Source organism: Aphidius gifuensis, linkage group LG1, assembly GCF_014905175.1.
Source record: "Aphidius gifuensis isolate YNYX2018 linkage group LG1, ASM1490517v1, whole genome shotgun sequence".
NCBI classification, from domain to species: domain Eukaryota; kingdom Metazoa; phylum Arthropoda; class Insecta; order Hymenoptera; family Braconidae; genus Aphidius; species Aphidius gifuensis.
In genome coordinates, this window is record NC_057788.1 from 8,994,343 (window position 1) to 9,004,826 (window position 10,484).

Here is a 10,484-nt window from a genome sequence, read left to right on the forward strand (position 1 = left end):
AGTCTGCCCCAGCTGTTTGATATTTGATCAATTTTCATACATTTTAATAAGTTTGTTATTTTTATAAATGAAAAGAAAAAAACAATGACAATAATTGATTGTTTTTTTTTTTTAAATAAATAAATATACCTGTTTAAATTATTTATTTGTATTTTTATGTAATTATATATTAATGAAAATATTTTATAAATTAAATTAACTAATGTTACTTGATAATATTGAGATTTAAAATCTGTTGATAAAATTATATCACTGTTTGTTATTTTTCAACCGAATCTACTATAGGGAAACATTTCAACAGTTATACAACCTGTTGTATAAACCTTTAATTATGACATATAATGTACTATTGAGGGTAAAAATAATTGTTCCATACAAAAAATTATTCAAGAAATAGGTATATTTATTATTGAACTTTGTTTTACAAAAATATTAACATTGACATTTGAATTTTTATGGTTTAAAGTAATATAGAGAAAAAGTTGTTATAATAATAATAATAATAATAATCTTTTACAATGTCTTTGACTTAGTCACACATTTTGTATGTGTTTTAAGGAATACATTATAGAAGAATATTAAGCGTATAAAAAAGAGAAAAATATACGATAAATTTAAATTAATTTGAAGGATAGATCTATCCTCTATAATCAGTAACAACCAACCATTGAGATTTAATTATTGACTTAGAAGCTTCAATTATTGACTTATTAGATATTCGTAAACGTAAAATTATGCCATTTGTACGATTTTTAGTTGCCTGATCAGCACCAATAACCAAGTCAATTGTAATATTATCTATTCCCACCGCATGGATATCTTCAAGATCTGGGTTATTTTTTATAAATTGAATAATACCAGTATCAGTAAGATTCCTACAATGACCACAATTAAACTCTTTTAATCCTTTTAACCTGATAATGAAGCTGTCGGAAATATTACGAGAGCTTACGCTTAGTATTTCTAAATTTTCCAACTTTGTTAAAGCAACGAGAGCTGTTTCACTAATATCATCACTGTTACCAGAGATATCTAAACTTTTTAGGTTTTTACAATTATTAGCAATAGCAATAATTGTATTATCGTCAATGTTTTCTGCATCTTCCAAGCTTAGATGTTCAAGATATTGTAATTTTGATAACTCATTGAAAACCGATGGAGAAGAAAGTCCGTCATCATCAATATCTGTTGATATTACTGTGCATCCATCAAGTTTTAAACGTTTAAGTTTTTTACAATTGTTTGAAATTGCGATTATTTCTTCCTCATCAAGGGATTCATAAATAATCTCTAAAATTTCAAGATTTTCCAATTCTGTTAACTTTTTTACAACATATGCCTCTATAATATCAGGTAAAGAGCTTATGCACAAGTGTTTTAAATTCTTGCAATATTTAACAATTGTATCTACTAAGTCAGGTGACACATCATGACAAGATAAACTAAGATATTCTAAATTTTTCAAGTTTTTCCATTTTGCCAAAGGAATTTTAGCAAGATTATAAAAGTCATTTGGAATATCAAGATGTTTTAGATTTTTGCATTTACAAAAAAAAGTGTTGAGTACGTTTGTACAGTCTTTCTTGTCTTCATTTTCTCCTTCAATCCCTATTTGTATATACTCCAAATTAACGAGTTTATCAAGAAGAGGAAACTCTACGTGCTTCTCATGTAATTCAATATCAAGATGAGCGAGTGTTGTTGCTTCTGCTATTTCTTGAAGAGTTAGCTCGTCTAAATAGAGGCTACGTGAAGTCAGTTTTTGAAGATTTTTAAATTTTTTTAAAGTCTGAAAATAATAGAAATTTATTAAAATAATTTGTGTTTATTTGATTGATAGTATTGTTTGTCACTGGTGATAAACAACTAGCTGGTATTCAATATTAACTTACGAAAAGAACTTCTTGGTTACCGTAATCAAACCAACATTCATTAAATATATGAATTTCATTAATTTCTTCTGGAAGACTATTAATTATTTCAAATAGATTAATTACTTTTTTTTCTGTTGTATAGTTCAGTAATATTTTAATGCATTTTAATTTATCCAATTGTGTAAATGCTTGAACAAAGTGATCAGCATTATCAATCAAGACATTATCATCAAATTTACATTCCAAGGTTGTTAAATTTTTACAATGATCACCAACAAATGGCATGATTCTTGAATCGAAAATATTTGAGAGAGACAATTCATGCAGATATTTACCACATCTTAATAATATTTTCTCAAGGTATGATTGTGTCAACAAACGGTTATCATAACAACGTCCAATTGATGATTCACATTTGTATTTTTTAATGTCGTACCAAGCTAGTTGGGATGCCTCTTTCCATTTGGTACAAACTAGGATAAAACGTATAAAACTTAGTGGTCTTCGATTCTCGAAAAAAGTATCAGAATCGAGTATCAATACTTTTTCTTTTAAGAATCGGAAAATCGATGCATTTTTTTTCTACTACTTTTTTTTTTTTTTTTTTCTGAATGAACAATTATTTAATTATAATATTTTTATTTTTTTTTAGTAAATACACTATTTTCTTTTTCTAATATAATAAAACAATGGTTTGCAAACAAATAGAAATAGAAAAACGAATCCAAAATAAAAAAAATTAACTTAGTGATTTCATATTTTTTCTTGGCTCAGTACACCGGATTTTTTTTTCCGATTCTTGAAAAAAAATATCGAGTATCGATACATCAGCCTAAAAAAAGTATCGAGTAAAAGTACTTGATACTTTCCGATTTAAAATCGGCTTGTCGATACATCGGCAACAATCGAAGACCAATAATCATACTTGAAATAAATAGTAGAAACATAGATATTTTATTAACAAAAAAAAAAACTTTATTTTTTACCTTCTTCCATGTCTATCCTTTCTGGTATGGGCAACAACATGATGATTTTTGCTAACGAGTCATAATCCAGTGAATTGATGACAATTTTTTGTTTATTCTTGTCACCATCATCAGAAATTTGTTGGTCTTTTACAACACATCTTCTCTTTGACCTTTTTTTATTATTGTTACCACCATCAGAGATTTGTTGGTTTTTTGCAACACATTTTCTTTTTGGCCTCATTTTAAATAAATTCTAAAAATATATATTTAAAAAATTAATGATAAATTGAAATGTATCACAACCAGAATAATAAAATGAACAAAAATTGCATGTTTTAAGAAGTACATCAAATAAAAATTGATGATTTACCAGTAATTACCAGTATAAAATTAACATCAATATAATTATATTAAATGTCAAATAATATTGAATGTCATGCAACAATTGAAACACGTATTTTTATTTTATAAATGTACCTAATTGTTAAAATTATAAATTTTGATTTACCTCAATTAATCCTTTGATTTTTTTTATTTATAAATAGATGTATTAATTTAATGATGAATTTCAATTATAGACAATTTTGTATGTTTGATCGTTAATTTTGCTATTGTTATCTTTGATATCTTTGATAATAAATATGAATTGACAATTTGACATGAACCAAAAGGCAAAAAAAAGAAAAACACCATCACATACATATGTATTATTTATTATAAACGTGATCGCAGCTAGATGTCTACGTTACCAGCATGGCTTTGATGACGGTAATCGGTATTAAGTCTGGATGACGATTGTTTATGATGATTCTTCAGTTCCACCAAACATTCAACTCGAGTCTTCTAGAGGCAATGAAATGAACATAATTGATAGTATTTTTTATCAATAAGATTTATTAATATTAGTACTTTAATCACTAATATTCCAGGATGATGATTACCATTTCTTCTTGTTATGATGTACCAGTTGATTGTTCATCAAGAGTACTCATAGTTATATGATGGAACTATCAATGATTATTGCAACAAAAAATTTGAAAATTATTTGTTATTATTAAATAATTAATTTTAACTTGTTACTTATAAACTATATGAATAAATAAATAAATAAATAAATAAATTAACAAATTTAAATAAATTAGTAATGGCTTATTACTATAATGTAATATAAAAAAAAAAAAATAAATAAATAAAATTAATTAATTGATTTTTATTATTAATATATTTTTATATATAAATAAAAAGAATAAGCAATAAAATTTAATTATTGATAAAGTTAATAACAAGGTCTACTACATAAGGATAATTATTTTTATTTTACAAAAACCGAATTGGTATGTATTGGAAATATAAAGAGATATGAGTGGCCAGTCTACCCCAGCTTTTTGATATTTGATTGATCAATTTTCATACATTTTAAAAGGTTTGTTATTTTTATAAATGAAAAAAAAAATCAGCTGTCATTAAATTAATTAATTTATTAATCAATTCAATGATAAGTGTATTGACGTTGCAAAGTAATAAAAATTATATAAATATAATAATTAAAATTGATTAATTTTTTTTTTTTTAAATAAATAAAGATAGACCTGTTTGAATTATTTATTTGTATTTTTATGTGATTATATTAATATTGGTAATACGTATTTTGTATGTGTTTTTAAGAAGATATTATGGAAGAATATTTAACGTATAAATGAGAGAGAATGATATATGATAAATTTAAGTTAATTCAAAGGATAAATCTATGCTCTAAGTAGTAACAACCAACCATTGAGATTTAATTATTGACTTAGAAGCTTCAATTATTGACTTATTAGATATTCGTAAACGTAAAATTATGCCATTTGTACGATTTTTAGTTGCCTGATCAGCACCAATAACCAAGGCAATTGTAATATTATCTATTTCCGGCGCATAGATCTCTTCAAGATCTGGGTTATTTTTTATAAGTTCAATGATACCAGTATCAGTAAGATTTTCACAACAATCACAATCAAATTCTTTTAATCCTTTTAACCTGATAATAAAGTTGTCTGAAATATTAGTATAGCCTATTTTTAGTATTTCTAAATTTTCCAACTTTGTTAAAGCAACGAGAGCTGTTTCAGCAATATCATCATACATACCACAGATATCTAAATATTTTAGGTTTTTACAATTATTAGCAATAGCAATAATTGTATTATCGTCAATGTTTTTTGCATCTTCCAAGCTTAGATGTTCAAGATATTGTAATTTTGATAACTCATTTAAAACAGATGGAGACGAAAGTTCGTCACCATCAATAGTTAATACTATTTCGCACTCATCAAGTTCTAAACGTTTAAGTTTTTTACAATTGTTTGAAATTGCGATTATTTCTTCCTCATCAAGGAATTCATGACTAATCTCTAAACTTTCAAGATTTTCCAATTTTGTTAACTTTTTCACAACATTTGTCTCTATAATATCACATTGAGAGATTATGCACAAGTGTTTCAAATTCTGGCAATATTTAACAATTGTATCTGCTAAGTCAGGTAGTATTTCATAACAAGTTAAAGTAAGATATTCTAAATTTTTTAAGTTCTTCCATTTTGCCAAAGGAATTTTAGCAAGATCAGAGTCACTTGCAATATCAAGATGTTTTAGATTTTTGCATTTACAAAAAATAGTGTCGAGTGCTTTTGTAGAGACTACGTTGAATGAATTTGTTCCTCCAATATCTATTTGAATATACTCCAAATTAACGAGTTTATCGAATAGAGGGAACTCTATGTGTGTATTATATAATTGGATATTAAGATGAACAAGTGTTGTTGCTTCTGCTATTTCTTGAAGAATAAGTTCGTCTACGTAGTAGCCAATCAAAGTCAGTTTTTGAAGATTTTTAAATTTTTTTAAAGTCTGAAATAATAGAGAATTATTAAAATAATTTGTATTTATTTGATTGATAGTATTGTTTGTCACTGGTGATTAACAGCTAGTTGGTATTCAATAACAATTACTTACGAAAAAAACAGCTACTCGTTTATTATCCGGCCAACATCTATCAAGTATATGAATTTCATTAATTTCTTCCGGAAGACCATTAATTATTTCAATTAGATTAATTACTTTTTTTTCTGTCGTATGGTTCAGTAACATTTCAATGCATTTTAATTTATCCAAGTGTGTAAATGCTTGAACAAAGTGATCAGCATTATTAATTAAGAAGGTATCATTAAATTTACATTTCAAGGTTGTTAAATTTTTACAGTGATCACCAACAAATGGCATGATCCTTGAATCGAAAATATCTGAGAGATACAATTTTTTTAGATATTTACCACATCTCAATAATATTCTCTCAAGGTATGATTGTGTTAGCAAACGGTTATCATAACAACGTCCAATTGATGATTCACATTTGTATTCTTTAATGTCATACCAAGCAAGTTGGGATGCCTCTTTCCATTTAGTACAAACTAGAACAAAACGTATCAGATTTAAAATAAATAGTAGAAACATTGATATTTCATTAACAACAAAGAAACTTTATTTTTATAATAATATATTCACCTTTTTCCATGTCTATCCTTTCTGGTATTGGCAACAACATGATGATTTTTGCTAACGAGTCATAATCCAGTGAATTGATGACATCTTTTTTTCTGTCATCATGATCAGAAATTTGTTGGTCTTTTACAACACATCTTCTTTTTGGCCTCATTTTAAGTAAATTCTAAAAAATATATATACTTTAAAAACTAATGATAAATTTAAATGTATTACCAGAATAATAAAATAAACAAAAACATGTTCAAAAATGTACATCAAATGAAGATTGATGATTTACCAGTAATGTCAAATACTATATTGAATATCATGCAACAATTGAAACACGTGTTTATTTGCTAAATGTACTAATTGTTAAAATTATAAATTTTGATATACCTCAATTGATCCTTTGATTTATTTATTTTTAAATAAATGTATTAATTCAATGATGAATTTTAATTAGACAATTTTGTACGTTTGACCGTTAATTTTGCTATTGTTATCCTTAATCATACAAGTCTGATATAAGGATTAAGGATTGATATGTGGATAATATATCAGGTTATCTCAATTCATAGGTTATACCTTCTTATATATAAACAAAAAAAAACCAAAAAAAACTAAAAACAAACCCACATGTTATAACGTCATCGCACCAACGTGATCACAGCTAGATGTCTACGTTTGGTTACCACTAACCAGTATGGTTTTGATGACGGTATTGTAGACTGTATAGTCTTGAGTTTTGTTTTTTATTAACAATTATTAAAATACTATAATTATTGTTAATTGATATTGTTGATGAATGTTAAATAATTGTTATAAATCTTCAATGGGAAATATTATTTATCATAGAACGCGGCTATTTTCCCCACTTGAAATTGACAAAAACTACTAGAGTCAAAAATAAATATATATAATTATAATAATTATATACTTCAAAATTCGAATTATATTATGTTTCGGTCCTAGATTATTTACGGCCCTAGATTTTATGTTTAGATTAAGTATAGTTATCTTTTTGTTTATTTTTCTAATAAAGTCATCCCATTTTCTAAGAAATATAATGAGCATAGAAATGTACTTGGACTCCTCATAAAGCACTAATTTTGTTAGTAACTCTACATTCATTGAGTATTTACATTAAAAAATAAATAATTTATTTATAATACTAATGAAATAATATTTACGACAATAATAAATTTTAGTTACAAGTAAATATTTAAATCATCACTTTGCAACACATATTCAAATCTAGATTAATAGTTTTATATTTAGTCAAAATTATTATTGATTAATTTAAATTGATAATTATCAATTTTATATAAGAAATTTAATTTAGAATATTTTAATCATTTTTCAGTCAACGAAAATAGTGTAAAGCTTATAATTTGTATTTCACTAAACATAATTTACATTGAAGAATAAAAATTGTACTCATACAAAAAAAGAAAATTTCTCGTTTCTAATTTTTATTATTTAACTGACTTGTACACGTTTAAATGCATTGACAACATGTCCACACAAAAAGTATGTTTAATACAAAAAATTATTTGAGAAAGTATTTTTATTATTAAACCTTGTTTTGTTAAAACTAAAACTAAAACTGTTGTTTTACAAAAAAATTAACATTGACATTTGAATCTTTATGATTTCAAGTGGTATAGAAAACAAGTAGTAATAATAATAATAATAATAATCTTCTTTTACAATGTCTTTGACTTGATAACGTATTTTCGTATGTGTTTTTAAGGATACATTATATAGAAGAATATTAATAGCGTATAAATTAGAGAGAAAGATATACGATTAATTGAAATTAATTTTAAGGATAAATCTATGCTTTAACTAGTAACAACCAACCATTGAGATTTAATTATTGACTTAGAAGCTTCAATTATTGACTTATTAGATATTCGTATGTGTAAAATTATGCCATTTGTACGATGTTTAGTTGCCTGATCAGCACCAATAACCAAGTCAATTGTAATATTCTTTATACCTTGGACACTAAGCTTTTCAAGATCTGGATTGTTTTTTATAAATTGAATAATACCAGTATCAGTAAGTTCCTTGCAATCATTACAATCAAATACTTTTAATCCTTTTAACCTGATAATGAAGCTGTCGGAAATATTATAATACCCTACTTTTAGTATTTCTAAATTTTTCAACTTTGTTAAAGCAAAGAGAGCTGTTTCAGTAATCTTATTGTATCCTTGGATATTTAAACTTTTTAAGTTTTTACAATTATTAGCAATAGCAATAATTGTATTATCTTCAATACCATCTGTATTACCCAAGCTTAGATGTTCAAGATATTGTAATTTTGATAACTCTTTTAAAACAGATGTAGAATAAAGTTCGTCATCATTATCAATACCTGTTGATACTTCGATACCAACAAGTTCTAAACGTTTAAGTTTTTTACAATTGTTTGAAATTGCGATTATTTCTTCCTCACTGAGGCGTTCATGACAAATCTCTAAACTTTTAAGATTTTTTAATTTTGTAAACTTTTTCACAACATTTGTCTCTATAATATCACATAAAGAAATTATGGACAAGTGTTTTAAATTCTTGCAATATTTAACAATTGTATCTGCCAAGTCAGGTAATACTTCTTCGCAAGATAAAGTAAGATATTCTAAATTTTTCAAGTTTTTCCATTTTTCCAAAGGAATTTTAGCAAGATCAAAGTCACTTGCAATATCAAGATGTTTTAGATTTTTGCATTTACAAAAAATAGTGTCAAGTGCTTTTGTAGAGACTTCCTTGAATAAATTACGTCCTCCAATCTCTATTTGAATATACTCCAAATTAACAAGTTTATCGAATAGAGGAAACTCTGTGGTTATAGCATATAATTGAATTTTAAGATGAACAAGTGTTGTTGCTTCTGCTATTTCTTGGAGAAGGAATTCGTCTACGTAGTAGCCAATCCAAGTCAGTTTTTGAAGATTTTTAAATTTTTTTAAAGTCTAAAAATAATAAAAATTTATTAAAATAATTTGTATTTATTTTATTGATAGTTGGTATTCAATAACAACATACGAAAAAAACTGCTCGTGTATTATCCGGCCACCAACATCTATTAAGTATATGAATTTCATGAATTTCTTCTGGAAGACTATTAATTATTTGAAATAGATTAATTACTTGTATTTCTGTTGTATGGTTAAGTAACATTTCAATGCATTTTAATTTATTCAATTGTGTAAATGCTTGAACAAAATGATCAGCATTATTAATTAAGAAATTATCATTAAATTCACATTCCAAGGTTGTTAAATTTTTACAGTGATCACCAACAAATGGCATGATCCTTGAATCAAAAATATCTGAGAGATACAATTCTTTTAGATATTTACCACATCTTAATAATATTTTCTCAAGGTATGATTGTGTTAGCAAACGGTTATCATAACAACGTCCAATTGATGATTCACATCTGTATTCTTTAATGTCATACCAAGCTAGTTGTGATGCCTCTTTCCATTTGGTACAAACTAGAATAAAACAATATCAAATTTAAAAATTAATAGATATTTCGTTTAAAGAAAAAAGAAATTTTATTTTGATAATAATATTTACCTCTTTCTATGTCTACCCTTTCTGGTATTGGCAACAACATGATGATTTTTGCTAACGAGTCATGATCCAGTGAATTGATGACAACTTTTTTCTCGTCACCATCATCAGAGATTTGTTGGTTTATTGCAACACATTTTCTTTTTGGTCTCATTTTTATTGAATTCTAAAAAATATATTACCAGAATAATAAAATAAACAAAAACATGTTCCAAAATGTAGATCAAATAAAGACGATTTACCAGTAATTACCAGTAAAATTAACATCAATAAAATTTAATGTCAAATAATATTGAATGTCATGCGACAATTGAAACACGTATTTTTATTTTATAAATGTACTCATATAATTATGAATTTTGATTTACCTCAATTGATTCTCTGATTTTTTTTTTTTTTTAAATAAATGTATTAATTCAATGATGAATTTTAATTAGACAATTTTGTATGTTTGACCGTTAATTTTGATATTGTTATCCTTGATAACCTTGATATGTAATTAATATATCAAGTGATATCAAGTTCAATC

General features: G+C 25.4%; 2 protein-coding genes across 2 annotated transcripts; both read right to left on the reverse strand.

Moving 5' to 3' along the window:
* Positions 1–382: 382 nt before the first annotated feature.
* Positions 383–3,089, reverse strand: LOC122847661 (receptor like protein 21-like). Its single transcript, XM_044145472.1, has 3 exons — positions 2,861–3,089; positions 1,893–2,347; positions 383–1,789 (listed from the first exon to the last, which is right to left on the reverse strand). Exons 1-3 carry the CDS (start codon positions 3,081–3,083, stop codon positions 638–640), a joined length of 1,830 nt encoding a protein of 609 aa, XP_044001407.1. The 5' UTR covers positions 3,084–3,089; the 3' UTR covers positions 383–637.
* Positions 3,090–7,629: 4,540 nt separating this feature from the next.
* On the reverse strand, positions 7,630–10,115 carry LOC122847662. The gene is made up of 3 exons (XM_044145474.1): positions 9,959–10,115; positions 9,419–9,873; positions 7,630–9,345 (listed from the first exon to the last, which is right to left on the reverse strand). The coding sequence occupies exons 1-3, from the start codon at positions 10,107–10,109 to the stop codon at positions 8,209–8,211; spliced, it is 1,743 nt and encodes a 580-aa protein (XP_044001409.1). The 5' UTR covers positions 10,110–10,115; the 3' UTR covers positions 7,630–8,208.
* Between the last annotated feature and the right edge of the window lie 369 nt (positions 10,116–10,484).

Excerpts from the sequence above, each read along its gene's own strand:
- LOC122847662 (XM_044145474.1), bottom strand. The coding sequence starts at position 10,109 with ATGAGACCAAAAAGAAAATGTGTTGCAATAAACCAACAAATCTCTGAT. Across the intron at positions 9,874-9,958 it reads AAGGGTAGACATAGAAAGAG|TTTGTACCAAATGGAAAGAG; the intron begins GTAAATATTATT and ends GTTTTATTCTAG. Across the intron at positions 9,346-9,418 it reads ATACACGAGCAGTTTTTTTC|ACTTTAAAAAAATTTAAAAA; the intron begins GTATGTTGTTAT and ends TATTATTTTTAG.
- LOC122847661 (XM_044145472.1), bottom strand. The coding sequence starts at position 3,083 with ATGAGGCCAAAAAGAAAATGTGTTGCAAAAAACCAACAAATCTCTGAT. Across the intron at positions 2,348-2,860 it reads AAGGATAGACATGGAAGAAG|TTTGTACCAAATGGAAAGAG; the intron begins GTAAAAAATAAA and ends GTTTTATCCTAG. Across the intron at positions 1,790-1,892 it reads GTAACCAAGAAGTTCTTTTC|ACTTTAAAAAAATTTAAAAA; the intron begins GTAAGTTAATAT and ends TATTATTTTCAG.